This window comes from Fistularia commersonii, chromosome 12 (genome assembly GCF_037954325.1).
Source record: "Fistularia commersonii isolate RoL2024-O1a breed Wild chromosome 12, RoL_Fcom_v1.0, whole genome shotgun sequence".
NCBI lineage: Eukaryota > Metazoa > Chordata > Actinopteri > Syngnathiformes > Fistulariidae > Fistularia > Fistularia commersonii.
Window position 1 is genome coordinate 6,166,145 of NC_141295.1, and position 15,547 is coordinate 6,181,691.

The 15,547-nt window shown below is 45.5% G+C and overlaps 5 protein-coding genes and 2 non-coding genes across 8 annotated transcripts; 5 read left to right on the forward strand and 2 right to left on the reverse strand.

Annotated features, from left to right (window-relative positions):
• Positions 1–1,586: 1,586 nt before the first annotated feature.
• On the forward strand, positions 1,587–2,182 carry LOC147228570 (persephin). Its single transcript, XM_086156145.1, has 2 exons — positions 1,587–1,650; positions 1,770–2,182. The coding sequence occupies exons 1-2, from the start codon at positions 1,587–1,589 to the stop codon at positions 2,180–2,182; spliced, it is 477 nt and encodes a 158-aa protein (XP_086012271.1).
• Positions 2,183–2,362: 180 nt separating this feature from the next.
• On the reverse strand, positions 2,363–7,607 carry wdr83 (WD repeat domain containing 83). Of its 2 annotated transcripts, none has more exons than XM_086156121.1 (10): positions 7,560–7,607; positions 7,227–7,337; positions 6,899–7,019; positions 6,208–6,313; positions 6,083–6,131; positions 5,231–5,357; positions 5,081–5,148; positions 4,213–4,321; positions 3,926–4,040; positions 2,363–2,782 (listed from the first exon to the last, which is right to left on the reverse strand). In XM_086156121.1, exons 2-10 carry the CDS (start codon positions 7,327–7,329, stop codon positions 2,636–2,638), a joined length of 945 nt encoding a protein of 314 aa, XP_086012247.1. In that variant the 5' UTR covers positions 7,330–7,337; positions 7,560–7,607; the 3' UTR covers positions 2,363–2,635. The 2 variants fall into 2 exon arrangements, with proteins under 2 accessions (XP_086012247.1, XP_086012246.1); XM_086156120.1 differs by having other exon boundaries at positions 7,463–7,607.
• A 128-nt stretch (positions 7,608–7,735) lies between these two features.
• Positions 7,736–9,779, forward strand: wdr83os (WD repeat domain 83 opposite strand). Its single transcript, XM_086156153.1, has 4 exons — positions 7,736–7,888; positions 8,217–8,322; positions 8,895–8,992; positions 9,591–9,779. The coding sequence occupies exons 1-4, from the start codon at positions 7,839–7,841 to the stop codon at positions 9,655–9,657; spliced, it is 321 nt and encodes a 106-aa protein (XP_086012279.1). The 5' UTR covers positions 7,736–7,838; the 3' UTR covers positions 9,658–9,779.
• A 1,475-nt stretch (positions 9,780–11,254) lies between these two features.
• Positions 11,255–11,327, reverse strand: trnav-aac (transfer RNA valine (anticodon AAC)). The gene has a single exon. It is a non-coding gene; the product is annotated as a tRNA-Val (tRNA).
• A 214-nt stretch (positions 11,328–11,541) lies between these two features.
• On the forward strand, positions 11,542–11,613 carry trnad-guc (transfer RNA aspartic acid (anticodon GUC)). Its single transcript has one exon. It is a non-coding gene; the product is annotated as a tRNA-Asp (tRNA).
• Positions 11,614–13,354: 1,741 nt separating this feature from the next.
• LOC147228575 (histone H4) lies at positions 13,355–14,173 on the forward strand. Its single transcript, XM_086156087.1, has one exon. It carries the CDS (start codon positions 13,362–13,364, stop codon positions 13,671–13,673), a length of 312 nt encoding a protein of 103 aa, XP_086012213.1. The 5' UTR covers positions 13,355–13,361; the 3' UTR covers positions 13,674–14,173.
• A 174-nt stretch (positions 14,174–14,347) lies between these two features.
• LOC147228576 (histone H2B 1/2-like) lies at positions 14,348–15,488 on the forward strand. Its single transcript, XM_086156085.1, has one exon. The coding sequence runs from the start codon at positions 14,383–14,385 to the stop codon at positions 14,755–14,757; it is 375 nt and encodes a 124-aa protein (XP_086012211.1). The 5' UTR covers positions 14,348–14,382; the 3' UTR covers positions 14,758–15,488.
• The last annotated feature ends 59 nt before the right edge of the window (positions 15,489–15,547 follow it).

Sequence of the window (15,547 nt, forward strand, 5' to 3'; positions counted from 1 at the left end):
TGGGATTCCGAGGCCAAAGCTGCTCGGAATATTTCCACGTCCTGGAAAAGGTGATTCCCCTGCATTCCCGCCGCTCGGGATCAGACGAGCCCTACAAGGAGCGTCAGGCTCCTGTCCAATCAGAGAGCATACGTCGGGTCACATGGGTGCTTGGGTTGATGAAGCAAGGTGTTTGCAGTCTGGCTCTGCGTTTACACACAACAAGAACTTAGACGTTCTGAGGAGAAATGATACAAAAACAGGAAAACGACGATGCACGTTGGTGCTCAGGAGAACGTCAGGTGGTCCTCTAGGGATGACCTGCTGGGTGGAGGCCTCAAGCAGGAGGGTGGAAGACGCTGGAAGGGAACGTGGTTAGCATAGCATAGCATAGCATTGCAGGAACATCCGTCTCGGGTATGAGCTGAAGGTTCCAGGATCGAGCAGGATGCCAAGGTCTCGTTGGACCTTCGGTTCCAGACTAACTGGAGACGACAAAACCATCTGGAGACGTAGACCAGGTGGAGGACAAGCAGCGGATGAACAAAGTGATCCCAAGACGGAAACATCAGGAAGAAACGAGACCAGGAGGAGCTGGAGAAGATGTGGGGCCTCAAGGTAGTGACGGGTCGCTTGGAGCAGTAAACCCCTGGAGCTGGGAGAACCTCGGAGATCTTTCTCCTGAAGGGTGCGGTCCCGGGAACAGCCAGGATCCCATGGAGAACCTTCATGCTCCCGGGCCGCCGGATGAAGAAGCTTCTGGAGAACCTCTTGCCAAGTTCCTTCCATTCCTCTCCTCTGACGAGCCCGAATTCCAGACGGCTCCTCCGCCTCTACGAGTTTAGCCAGGAGGGCCCGTCTTCATCCAGGGACCGGAGAAGGTCCCTGAGGACACACCGTCACCGCAGCTCCAGAGGAGATCTTCAGAACAGCTGAAGTTCACACACAAGCACCTTCCAAACACGTCTCAAAAGCACTTCTGATGCGTCCCAGGCATCAGATGTTCCTGCAGGAGATCCATCACGGCCGCCACATTTCAACCGTAGCTCCAAAGTTCCATCTGGATGAAGTTTCCAGCACATTTCAGATTCCACCAGGACTTTCACATCAGGCACCTTCTCCACGTCCCACGCGTCAGCGACACTCAGCAGATAAGAAGCCGGGATTTATGCGCCGGCTCGGCCTCCTTCCTGGAGCCGCTCAGAGAGGAATGTCTGCCGCGCCGCTTCTCGCGAAACCCGTTCGGAAAATATTTCCTCCGGCATTCCTGCGATTGCCAGACGTTCACGGACGGGCAGGAGGCCGCGGCCTTTCCCATGACATTCCCCAGATAGACCTCGGCGCTCACGGGGCCTGACATCTTCTGGAAAAACATCTGGGGAGGTGGAGGTGGTGACTCAGCAAAGAGAAGCGGGGATTTACATCAATTAGAAAATCCCAACAGGTGAGCCGGATCGTCTGCCGGCGAGGGACGGGTTCCCGGTCGGCCTCGGCCCCCCCGCCCCCCGGGACTCCGAGGGCTATAAAACGGAAGGTGCGTCTCGAGCGGCGGAGGATCAAACCCGAGAGGTTCTGGTTCTCCTCGAGCGCAAGGACGGGAGGCGGACATGAAGGCCTCGCTGAAGCTGCTGGTCCTCCTGCTCTGCGTCCACCGGTTGAAGTCGCACAGCGGTAAGTGGACGATCCTGACCTTTGACCCTGAAATCGATCCGACCTTGAAACTACATTCCTGTCCGTGACATTTCTAGCCGGAAAAAGCCGCTGAGGTGTTCGACGCGCTTTTCTTCCAGATCGGAGACGAGCCGCTCGTGCAAACGCGCCCGTCGCCGAGAGGAGGGGCAAAAGCGGCGGCGAGCGCGCCGCGGCCCCGGCCCGACCGCGACGCTCCGCCCCGGCCTCCGCCTGCGGCCTGCGGTCCATCCCGCTGCAGGTCCGGGATCTGGGCCTGGGCTACGACTCCCGCGAGACCGTCCTCTTCAAGTACTGCGGCGGGACCTGCCCGCGGGTCCCGTCCAACCACGACCTCACGCTGGCCAACCTGCAGCTGAGCGGCGTGCTGCCGCCGCCCGCCGCCCGGGAGCTGTGGCTCGGCGCCCCCTGCTGCAGACCCACCCACCACGAGGACATGGCCTTCCTGGACGACCTGCACCGCTGGCACAAGGTGGAGAAGCTGTCGGCGGCGGGCTGCGGCTGCGTGGGCTGAAGGACGCCCGCAACTTCGCCCTTAGGACGTTAGGACTGCATGTATTTTTGTAAGATAAATTATTTAATTTATTGTTTTCTCCCTGATTAATTTATTTCACATTCTAATAAAAGATTCAAGCGGAGCTCCGTGGCCTCGGGATGTTGACTTTGCTCAAAAAGACACGACTCGTGTCGGTGCTCGCATTCAAAAGGTCTTTACTACAACTTACTATAAAAAAAAGCAGTAACAAAAATCTGAAAAAGGAAAAAACGTCTGTTTCGTTTGGTAATTTTGGCTCTGGTCCACTTAGTGACTCACGCTTGCTTCTGCTAGCGCTAGCAAAGCGCTAAAGCTCAGTGTGTTTGGAGCGCAGCTGAGGACGGGGTTCTGGAGGGGTTTCCGGACCCGGAGGTTCGGCCCGTCCTCCCACTCCGAGTGGAATTGTTGACTGCAAACTTCCTCCGCACTCCTTCACGCCGGCGGCGGGTCCTCCTCCGGCTCGGCCCCCCACACCTGGACGCGCCCCTCCATGGCGGTGGCCAGGCGGGCCTCGCTGGGGTGGAAGGACAGCGACTGGACCACGGCTCTGCCCACCGGCAGCTTCAGAGACAGAGATCCCTGCAGGACGGCAACCAAGTGGAATCTGAGGCGACGTCGTGAAGCACTCGGCTGGAAACGTCGCTTTATTTTACTATTAACTAGAGAACTATGTAAACTATGTGTGCTAAGTGTATTCTAACTGTTAGACTTTCTTTCATTTGCTGTTATTTTAAATTATCAGGAGGTGCATATTAATATACAGGCTGTAAATGTATGTGGTACGTACTGTGTACATACACACAGTACATATACACAGTACACATTGCATATTTACGCTGTACACACTGAATATACACAACTCATACTGAATATACTGTATACACAGCACACACTATATATACACGGTACACACTGTACATACTCACGGTACACACTGTACATATACATAGTACACAGTGTACACAATGATTATATATACAAGGCACACACTGTAAAAACCGAATATATAGACCGCACACACTGTACATATACACAGTACACACTACATATATACATATATACAAACACACACACACATACATACACACAAGTAACACAAATATACATATATATATTGTGTGTGTATATATACATCGTATACACACTGTATATTTATATATATATATATATACAAACAGTACATACTGTATATATACACAGTACACACTACATATATACATACATACAAACACACACACACACAAGTAACACAAATATATATATATATATATACATTGTATATACATGGTACATACTGTGCACACTGTATATATAATCGCAATACACACTGTATATACAAAGTACACACCGTTGATACACGCTGCAAACAGTGTATATATATATATTCTCCCTACACATTGCATAGTTGCACTGCAACCTGCATACATACACACACACACACTATATACTCACTGTACACACTGTATGTATGTGTGTGTGTATATACAGTGTGTAATTGCACCTGCATACTGACACACATCCATGCAGGTGATAATACACATTTGGAGTATTCTTTCACAACTTCTGCGTGTTGTATTACAGTGCTGTGTCTACCATCCCCTGGTCCAGTTGTTGTTATTGACAATATGAGTCCCTAAATCCACTAAAAATTGACTTTTAGAGAAAAAAATGGCCATCATATTAGCGTTGGAACCCCGGTGTGAGACGGGTGTGTGGCTGTACCTCCACCAGGTCCCAGCAGTAAACATGTCCGTCCTCAGAGCAGCTCAGAACGTGGGTGTCTCTGCTGGAGAGGCAGCAGTCCAGCTTGTAGCCCTTCATCTTGTGCCCGGTATACCTGGGAAGAGACAGGAGAACACACACACACACACACACACACACACACACACACACACACACACACACACACACACACACACACACACACACCGTTGCTTGTATGTGTTTGGTGTTCCTGCTCCGGCCACTAGGGGGCGCACTGGGACACGTCAACAGGACTCTGCACTCACTCTCCCAGCATTTCCCCGGTGCTCTTGTCCAGCAGTCGGACTGCCGAGTCCAGGCTGGAGCTCAGCGTGCACTGACCGTCCCGACTGAAGCACACACAGGTGATGGGGCCTGGAACACACACACACACACACACACACACACACACACACACACACACACACACACACACACACACACACACACACACACACACACACACACAAAAGTAAAGCCTGAGGAGGTGGTTTCCGCTCTCCGGGTCAAATCCTGTTTGCAGCTCAAACCGTTTTTCCAGCGCACAGTGCATGCAAGGATATATGACTGCATGAAGCGCGCATTTTCGTTTCTGTGTGTGTGTGTGTGTGTGTGTGTGTGTGTGTGTGTGCGCGCGCGCGCGTCGCCGAAGTAGCAGCAGTAAAAACTTGTGTGGAAAAAAAATGGAGTTGGAAATACATTGTTTGAACGAAGGCAGCACAAACACCAGTAAGAGTTACCGGTACGTACGGTACCATATTGTGAATGCACTAACTTGTTTTGGGAGTGAGAAGAGATGTCAGAACGTTGGTTTGTATTCTTTCAATAAAGTTTGACTGACTTATCTGACTTTTGTTGACATTCCCTTTAGCGGCTCAATTTAGTGGATGCATAACGCAACCCCAGCACTACTGTACCTTCTGTTCTATGCACCTTATATTTAAATAGGCCATTCATTGAAGCTGCGCCTTATAATCCGGTGCGCCTTATGGTGCGGAAATACGGTACGTTGGCAGAAAAAAAAAAGATGGCAGAGATTTTCCAATGAAAAATAAATCACTATTTCATTCTATCGCCACTAAATTTCAAATGTGTCCGTCTTTACGCTTCTCCTGTAAGTTCAAATGTCCTCACTGTTGATGGCGTCCACGTGCAGCTGTCCCATCCTGAGGTCGTAGCGTCTGACTCTCCCGTCCACCGACCTGCACACAGGACCGTTCAGGTGAGGGTGGCCCTCCTCAGGAAAGCTCTGACGCTTCCCTCGGCCGGAGATCCCCGTCTGACCCCGAGAGCAGCTCGTGTTGCAACACTTTCAGGCTGCTGATTCCGTCCCGGGCCTCGTCCAGAATCTGGATGGGATCGAACCTTCGGGACCGGGTGTCCCAGCAGCGCACCGTGCCATCGATGGAGCCTGGATGGTCAGAGGAGATCCAAGTTTAGATTTGTGAATGTGCCAACGAAGACGCTTGGTAAGAAAACATTAACGTGAAGAGATGAAGAAGTTGTTGTGAGATACGGTGACGGCGAGCGTCGTCTGTGACGGACAAGGCGTCGGAAGAGTCGTACAAAGCTAGTCGGGAACGATTTGATGGTGTTAGAAAGAGGAGCGGCTTCGCTTCATCCATAAATAAAGTTAAGACGAGTTGCAGCGCTATATTTAGGATAGCATTGTAGCATTAAGGGTAAGTTAAGGATAGAGAAACAAAGAAATGGTTGCATATTTTTCACCCTCACTGTTCCTTGATGCTGTTGTCTGCTGCCTATTTATTCCTGGATGTCTTGCTATCTTCTACCTTTCCATTAATATTCATATTTATTATCCTTTTTTTTTTTGACATTATAACTGTTACGCTGCTGTGACAAAGGAATTTCCCCTTAGGGGATTAATAAACTTTAACTTATCTTATAAAAACTGCCCCAGCCATCTCTGTTCCCTCTGCAGGGTAAATACAGGGTATTTCTCTGTTGAATATTATTATTTTTCATATAATATTTGTTATTTTCCAGTGGGAAGCTGGAATGTATCAACAGCGTTTCAGATCAGTTAAATGGGTAAATTCAACTCGATGCACGTGCACTTTAGAGTCACAAGCTCGGTCACAGAAGGAGTGAAATGAAGGCGGTGGGCGGACTGACCCGACAGGATGACGGTGGCTTCCTCGTTGAACTGGACACAGTTGACTTTCTGTGGAAGCAAACTCAGGTGAGACTCAGAACGCCACCGCGCAGATGTGAAAGGACGCCACGAGACGAGCGCTGACCCCAGCGTGACCTCTGAGTTTCCGGGACACCTGGCCCGTGGCTACATCCCACAGGATGACCGTTTTGTCTGAGCTGCAGGAGCAGATCTGGCTGTTGTCGTAGGAACTGTGGGAGAAGCCAGTGAGAAACAAGGTTGGTTCACAGAGAGATGATAACTGGCCTGAAAGGGGTTCCTCCTGAGGTCTATCTTCTCCTGATGTCTCCTGGTTGTTTGGGATCAGGAAGGTTTTAAGGAGTGGAAAAATGAAACCACAACACACAACCCTGAGCGGCCTGAGTGCACCTGTGCTGCTTCCACTATCTCCTAACATCCTGCCTATTTTTATTTTACTCAGTGCTATTTATTTTTGTCGCTCTATTTATATTGTTGTTTAGTTTCAGTTGTGTATTTTTCACCCTCACTGTTCCTCCATGTTGCCCTCCATGTTGTTTTATTGTCTTCTGTCTTTCTATTTATATTCATCTTTATTTCCTTTGTTTGCCGCTGTGACAGGAAATTCCCCAATAAAGGGGACCAATAAAGTTTATCTTCTTTTATGAAACAAAAGTTTATTTCCATCAAGGCCACAAATGATTTAAGATTTGTGTTGTTTTGTTGGACTTTTTTTTTTACGTTTCCACAACTTCTTTAGATGCTTGTGACGATAAATACATCAAATAAAAGAAGAGTCCCGCATGCAAACGTCTCACCTGTCGGCATCCAAAACCTCGTACCCGTGTCCGCTGTAGGTCTTCAGCAGGGTCCCCCGGTTGGTGCTCCACAGCTTCAGGGACTTGTCACTGCCGCAGGACAGCAAGTAGTTTCCATCGGCTGACCGAGACAAGAGACATTAGGTCACCGACTCGTTTGGATGATTTGCATGAGGTGGTCTGTTGATGTCCAGGTGAAACATCAGCGGTGAATCCACTGACAGGAGAAGCGCTACTGAGAAACAGCTGAGTGAATTATAAGTGTCCACACATTAGAAAGGGTTGGAAACTGTATTACAAGCTCTTGGACTCTGTAACTCTTTGTTACCGTTGAAGCGAACAGCCCTGATGGCGCCCTGCAGACAGTCGATGGTCCTGAGCAGATGCTGTGGAAGCTGAGGAGCCTGAGGTTTCGGGAGAGGGAAAGCCATGGCAGGACCTGGGTGGACGTGGAGACACACAGTATAAAAACTTTAGCCGCATTGTTGTTAGCATCATTTGCGGGAGCATTTATCAGAAAAGCAGCTTTTGGGCGTCCAAGTCATTCTATTTACTTTCTCTTACCCAAGATTACGGATGTTGGAAAATGTTCATTCTAAAAGGTCATTCTTTATAAAAAAAAAAAAAAAATGTTTATTAAAGTTGAATTAAATGTAATCACTTTCTCGTCGCTTAGCTAATGGGTCCCCTTCGCGTTTCAGCCACTTCCGGTTCCTGCCACGCGCAGTGCGTGCTGGGATCACATGACTCTTCCAAAGTAAAAGCTCGCGCTGCAAATCCCCATTCAAATGATGCGGGAAAAATATCGCGGGCTTTTATTTTGAAATTTACCGGAAGTGACGACAGTCCGCTCCGTTCATGAAACGACCGTTCGGCTGCGTCCCCTGATCATCGGAATCGATAACGATTCAACCAGTCTCGTTTTAAATTGTAAATTATAATGTCATCCAACAGCATGGCGGACCCCAGGAGACAGAATAAGATCTTAAGGTGAGGCCATAAGTACATCATCTCGAGCTTCTAAGCGGAACTGGCCAGTTCGAATGCTAAGCTAATGGACGCTAGCCGACTAATCATAACCTCAGTGTCAAGGCGATTAGCTAATGAAACACGACGTGCTGTTATTTTCTTCTCAAATCCTCAAGTCAGCACTTTATCCACAGCGACATGTCATTCACTTATTTTGTGATTTTGAGTTTTTATCACAAGTCGCGTATTTTGCTGCGTTCATTGGGTTTGGCCGTAGACCAGGAGCACTGTGGCTCAGGTCAAAGGTCACGATGCGATCAGTTCAACCCGTCTGTTATTGTTGTTATAGATACAAACCCCCGAGCACAGAAACCAACCCCACACTGGAGGACCCCACCCCCGACTATATGAACCTGCTGGGCATGATCTTCAGCATGTGTGGGCTGATGCTCAAGGTGACACACACTTTCATCTGCTTATCTTTAAGTTGCAGCTCATCTATGCATGTTGTTACTATGAAGTGGATACATTTTCCCTTTTGCAAATGGACACGAAACAGTGACAATGACCGAAAGACTGAAGGTGGAGTTTGAGGCTGCAGAGATGAGGGTGCTGAGGTTCTCTTTGGGAGTGACCAGGTCATTTTGACCTGGTCATTTTATAAATAGCTGGCATGCTGAAAAGGTGTGAGCACCCCTGGTTTAGAGGAAGACCAGAGAAGATTTGTGGACGTCGTGAGAGAGGATATGAAGGTAGTTGGTGTGATTGAGGAGGATCCAGAGAATAGGGTGAGATGGAGAAGGTGACGAACCCTGAAGGGAAAAGCCCAGAGGAGAAGAAGAAGATTGTGTTTTCAGTGTTGTGTCCGCATGATAAACATGGACAGTCAACTCAAATTCTGAGTTACAACCTCCAAATTCATAAATCAGACTCAGGTAAAATTTGCATCAGTAGAAAAAAGAAAAAGTTTGCTCACCAACAAAACCCGCGATGGTGTGACGTTTGATTTCCCTTGCATGTGTTTCAGCTCAAATGGTGCGCCTGGATCGCCGTCTACTGCTCTTTCATCAGCTTCGCAAACTCCAGAAGCTCCGAGGACACAAAACAGATGATGAGCAGCTTCATGTGAGTCTTCGATGCTCAGTTTAGCAGCGACCCGGCTGCACAGAGGAGACACTGACAGGAAGCGGGAATCAGAAGTCAGTTTGGACAAACAGCTTCACCTGAATGTCTCTCCTGCTCTGGTCTGACCTCGGACAGTGAAACCGGGTTGTCGTCGTTTTTCTTCTGGCTTTCATGCAAAGCACTTCCTACATACCATACAAATGTTACATAAACAATACATTTCTCTTTTTTCTGGCTAATTCCTGTATTTGATCTCAAATACCATGAGAAATGGTCAGGTATGAGTAAGGAAGAATTTGAGTAAAAAAGTAGTGGAAGATACGGATTAATCAGCAAGAATTGATTTTAAGGAGGGAACAAAATAAGCAAACTAAACTAAAAATGAGATAAGTAATAGAGATGAGTAATATTTTATTTTAGTATTTTTGTTATTATTCATTTTGTATTTGTTTTAGTTATATTTTATCGCAGCGTCTTTATTACAGCAGAACATTATAATGTGGTCCAATGAGGACGGTCAGGCTGAAAGACTATTCCTTTGACCTGCTGTTTTGGATTTTCAAAATAAAATGCTTCCTGGTTTCTCCTCTGTCCACAGGCTCTCCATCTCTGCGGTGGTGATGTCTTACCTCCAGAATCCACAGCCGATGTCACCGCCATGGTGACGGAGCAGGGAAGAAGACCAGACAGCCCTGTTTGTTTGCTTCTCTTTTCCGGGTCTTCTGTTGCTGTAGAATTCATTTTTTTTTTTTTTCAAAGCGGTTCCATTAAATTCTACTATTTTAAATGAGCTCTCTGGATATTTTATCCCCTCCTGAGGTCTTCTGGAGAACCAACTTGCCAAATGTCACTCTTCGAAGCTTAACATATTATTTCAGGTCACTACTTCTCTATGGTTTTTAAATACAGAACATGAGGACCAGATAGAAGAACAAAGGGCCCGATATCTAAATTTTGACTTTCATTTGAACCATTTATTTTCGGTAACATTTAAACCCCTGGGAATGTTGGAGAAGACGGGTGAGAGCAGCCATGGTGTCTTGGAGAAGACAAGATGCCGAGAATGAGTTCATCCGTCAAGAGGTACGGCATATTGTTAGTTATTCAGGAGGTAAAACCACACGGAGATGGTTTGGACATGGACAGAGGAGGGATGGACCACCCAGAGGGAGCTGCTCAAAGGAAAGGAAATGAGAAAGTAACTGTATTAACCCTTCATGTCAGTGTTCTCATTTGAGAGATCATCTTTGCTTCCCGACGTTGCGGTTCCATGTGGCGCATGGAAAACAGCCTGGTGACGAGATCTCATCTCTGATTGGAGGACTTGATTCCCGCGCCAACGGACCAATTACAGAGCAGCTGCAAGGCTATAAATACACACATCTCCACTGACACTGCCATTCTGATCTGGAAGAAAACTAGCCTGCCAAACTAGTTCCTTTGAAAATTTTAGTATTGTCGATAATTATTGAATGTAGAAATAAATCCTTTTGTTTCAATATGTTTGGATGATGACATACAAAATGTCAGTACATGCAAAATAGTGAAAATATTATAACAATGCAACTTTCCCTTTGCCCAATGTACATTATACCTAATTGTCTTTGCAATCTGAAATGTGACTCACGAGCCGAAAAAACTGCCCACCCTGGTGTACAGTCTGACTTGTGTTAGATTGTGGCTACTAACACTGTACTTTATTCACAACATACCTGCTCCATAACCTATTCTGTAGATTTAATCCACTGCTAACAATTTTCTTCTCCTCTCACTGAGTTGTTTAATGTTATGCTTGCATAATGCCCTTAAAAAAATTGAGTGTCCTACATTACAAAACATGGGAAAATAATGTCATCTCCATCCTCAATTATTCACCCTGCAGGATAAACTCCAGTCGCACAAGAGATGAATAAATCAATATAGCGTGCAATCCCAGCTGTCTCCCTGTGCAGGATATAAAGTCAAAGATAACTCATCCTTTCTCAAAAGACCTGTGCAGAAGTCCAAAATATTAAATAGTATCAGAGACAACAGTAAGTTATGACGAGGTAGCAACGTTATTGCAAATTCCAAAAAAGCAGGGGTGCAAGTGATGCACTGATAGATGAGGCCAGCGCCAACTGTCCACGGTTAAAGCATTCTATCATGGTTAAAAATAAATATTAATTTGAAAAGTCTTGTTTGCATTCTGATGCACAGACAGACCTGAACCAAAGTAAACTAATGCTAAGGAAGAAAAAAAATTACAAAAAGGTGAAAACGTGTTTCCGCCCGGTCTCGAACCGGGGACCTTTCGCGTGTTAGGCGAACGTGATAACCACTACACTACGGAAACAGATACGAGTATACGGTGATAATCTGATTTTACATGTGAATGGATGAATCAACACGATCTAATCCATCGAGATTGTTTCGGCTGACCATTGAAAGGCGTCATACATTGGAAATTATGTACAAGTAACTGGCCGATACACAATTACAGCAACGCTTCAGTACTGGGCTAACTTGCATGGTCTTATTTTCTTTGTCTTTTCTTTCGAACATGCAAATCCTCGTTAGTATAGTGGACAGTATCTCCGCCTGTCACGCGGAAGACCGGGGTTCGATTCCCCGACGGGGAGGAAATACATTTTCCTCACAATTAAAGTACACATTTGAAACTTGAAAAATGTGAAAATTCTCTGGTGCAACGTAGAAGACTAAGCATTTTTCTCTTGTAAACTCTTCTTAGACCTTTACCCAAGCTCACCATGACAGGACACCAATGCACGGCACAAAAACAAGACATTTCTGAACGTAAATAAGAATAGAATAGACTTTTAAAGTCTTGCGACTGCACTTTTTTGCACAGGCAGGTTTGGAGTTGGAGGGGATGCTGAATTGATGAACCACTAACTTGCACCTCCCAAACATGTTAATCCTGCATGCAGTCCCTGTTTTAAAAACACATCCTCAAGTCGCTACGTGAAATGAAAAGGGTTTCTGAAGGGAAAACGACAACATGCCAAGTGCGTCTGAGTTGCAACAGAAATTTTAGTACAGAGAAATGTGCCATTTGCCACAAGTACACTTGTAGGAAATAGGAAACCTGTAGAAAAAGATCTCCATTTGTGAGTAAAAATTGCTAAAAATGCTAAAAACAAAAAAAGTTGTGGAATATGCTCACAATTTATTTTCAAGGCAATTCATTTGGAATAGTTTTCATTACGAAATAAATGTTTTTCTTATTCACTCAAGTCCTTTGTTCGCTCTCTCACTGCTTTTACCTGTTTTTCTCTTTCGACCTGGGAGGGGGGGAAGGTACTGATTGAATTTGCAACTGCAACGACCAGCAACCTGCAACGAACATTATCACTTCTTGGAAGGGGAGGGGGGTCTGCAGGAGCAGCAGAAATTTCCAGGACTTCGAGTTTAACGAGTCTGCAATATAACTAATAATACATAGGATTCGTATAGCGCTTTTCATGGTAATCAAAGATGCTTTACAACTGAAACACAGAAGACACAGAACATACACACAATTATTGGGAAAAGGCTGTAGTTGTTGTAAGTGGTTTGGAAGAGGTGAGTCTTGAGGTTTTGTTTAAAGGATGACAGTGAAATAACTGACTGTTCCCATAATAATATATTATTATCATTATTATTATTATTATCATTATTATTATTATCAGCATAGGCATCATTATTATGATTATTACTATTATTATCAGCATTCACATAGCTATTATTATTATTATTATCAGCAGCATTAAGATTGTAGTTATTATTAATATTATTATTATTATTATTATTATCAGCATTAACATCATGATTATGATTATTACTATTATTATCAGCATTATTATTATTACACCAAAGAGAAGATTTATGGACGTAGTGAGAGTGGATATGAAGGTAGTTGGTGTGAGAGAGGAAGATACAAAGAATAGGGTTAGATGGAGAAAGTTGATTCACTGTGGAGACGCCTGAAGGGAAAAGCCGAAAGAGGAAGAAGATTATTATTATTATTATTATTATTATAATTATTATTATTATCAGCATTAACATTGTTATTATTATTATAATTATAATTGTTATTATTATTATTATTAACAGCGTTATTATAATTATTATCATTATTATTTTTAGCATTATTATCAGCATAATAATAATTATTATTATTACCATTAATAGTTTTATTATCGCTCTTAACATGGCTATTATCATTATTACCATTTGTTCCAGTCTCAAAACAAATCCGGTGTCCAGCAGGGGGCAGTCCACCAATCACCGAGCGCCCACCTCCTGTCTCCTATTACGTCCGCAAACAAAGTATAAATAAGCCTGTCCACCGTCTGGAGATCACAGTTGGTTCATCCGATCAGCAACAATGAGCGGCAGAGGAAAGGGAGGCAAAGGACTCGGTAAAGGAGGCGCCAAGCGGCACCGTAAGGTCCTCCGCGATAACATCCAGGGCATCACCAAGCCTGCCATCCGCCGCCTGGCCCGCCGCGGAGGAGTCAAGCGTATCTCCGGCTTGATCTACGAGGAGACCCGTGGGGTTCTCAAGGTGTTCCTTGAGAACGTGATCCGCGACGCCGTCACCTACACCGAGCACGCCAAGAGGAAGACGGTGACCGCCATGGACGTGGTGTACGCGCTCAAGAGGCAGGGCCGCACCCTGTACGGCTTCGGAGGCTGAGCGCGTCCCCGGGCGGACACGCTAACAACGGCTCTTTTAAGAGCCACCACAAGCTGATAGAGAGCTTATTCTCGATGCAATACTTTAAACTATACCGAAGCCGTTTTATTGCAATAACCGCTTCATAAGTTAATACATCATATAACATTTAATTAGCAGAGGTTTTCGTCAAAAGCAACTTACTAACTTAACAATACAGTAACCAAAGAGCCAACAGTCGTCATTCAGAAGTCTCCAAATAGCAATTTCAATACATACATGCATTTGTTCGTTAATTTTTTTTGGGGGGGGGGAAGTGCGATACCAAGTAAAAAATCAGTATTCGCATCCCGATCGATACCCACAAAGTTCCTAGTCGCCCCAAAACTGCACAGAAAACAAGCATCAACATAAACCCCAACAATTGTGATTCGCCACAATATCATCCAAGCCATTTTATTTATAACTACTATGCATTAAGTGTAATTCATTAAAACGCGTTTGAGACTATTTTTGACGCTTGCCTGGAAGTGGAAGGAGAAACCGGGCTGATCGGAGCCAACCTGCTTCACCATGGAAACTCCCGCTTCTGCAGGGAACGTTACATAGTCAGCTGACCAGCTCAGCCAATCAGAATGAAGTGCTGGCACAGTCTTATTTGAATGCAAGCTGTATAAACACGGCTGCTTCACACGGAGTGTCACACTTGTCAGAGGAACAAGCAGCAACCATGCCTGAACCCGCAAAGCCTGCGCCCAAGAAGGGCTCCAAGAAAGCCGTCACCAAGACCGCCGGCAAGAGCAGCAAGAAGAGGAGGAGACCCAGGAAGGAGAGCTACGCCATCTACGTGTACAAGGTGCTGAAGCAGGTCCACCCCGACACCGGCATCTCGTCCAAGGCCATGAGCATCATGAACTCGTTCGTCAACGACATCTTCGAGCGCATCGCCTCCGAGGCGTCCCGCCTGGCGCACTACAACAAGCGCTCCACCATCACCTCCAGGGAGATCCAGACCGCCGTGCGCCTCCTGCTGCCCGGAGAGCTGGCCAAGCACGCCGTGTCCGAGGGCACCAAGGCCGTCACCAAGTACACCAGCTCCAAGTAGATCTACACTCCAAGTAGATCCACCAACACAACGGCTCTTTTCAGAGCCACCCACCTCCTCTGAGAGCACGTCCTCAGGCATGGCTCAGGCTGCAGTTATGACTAAATGGAATCACCTGCTAACACTACAACACTTAAACATGGTCTGGAACTAAGCAATGTTAGTTTCACTATGGGGAGGATGGGTATTGAGCATTGTTTGTCTAGTAGAACTGACATGTTTGAATAAAGAAGAATAGCTGGTCGTCAGTGGAAGGCAATTCTTGTGTGCAGAGACCCAGCCCGGGTATAGTTTTTAAGTTGTTTTTTTTTTTGCAATGAACATGTACACCCAGCAGAGATATGAAGTGCATTGAACAAAACCCCAACATGAAAGATATCCAACCAGGATAAGTGTCAATAAAGGATAATAATTTAAATAAGGATTATCCTTTTGTGTCAGGGAGATTGATGCCCAACACGACCAGTTAAATTAATATCTTGAAACATCCAATACCAGTTTCTAGAGAGGTTAAAGTATCGGAAGGATGGGTCTACAATATTGATTTTTAACATGGTCATTTTTTTTTGATGTACTAGATAGATATGAAGTGCATTGAACAAAAGCACTATAGCAAAGATATTTAAAAAGGATAAGTGTCAAATGGTTCTGTCAAAAAATCTTTATCATTTAAATAAGGATTGTACTTTTCTATTTCAGGGAAATCAATGCCCTCATTCAACATCATTTGTTAAGACTAACGACAATCTTAGTAAAATCATTTGTTGTAAGCTAATCTGTATTTCTTTGT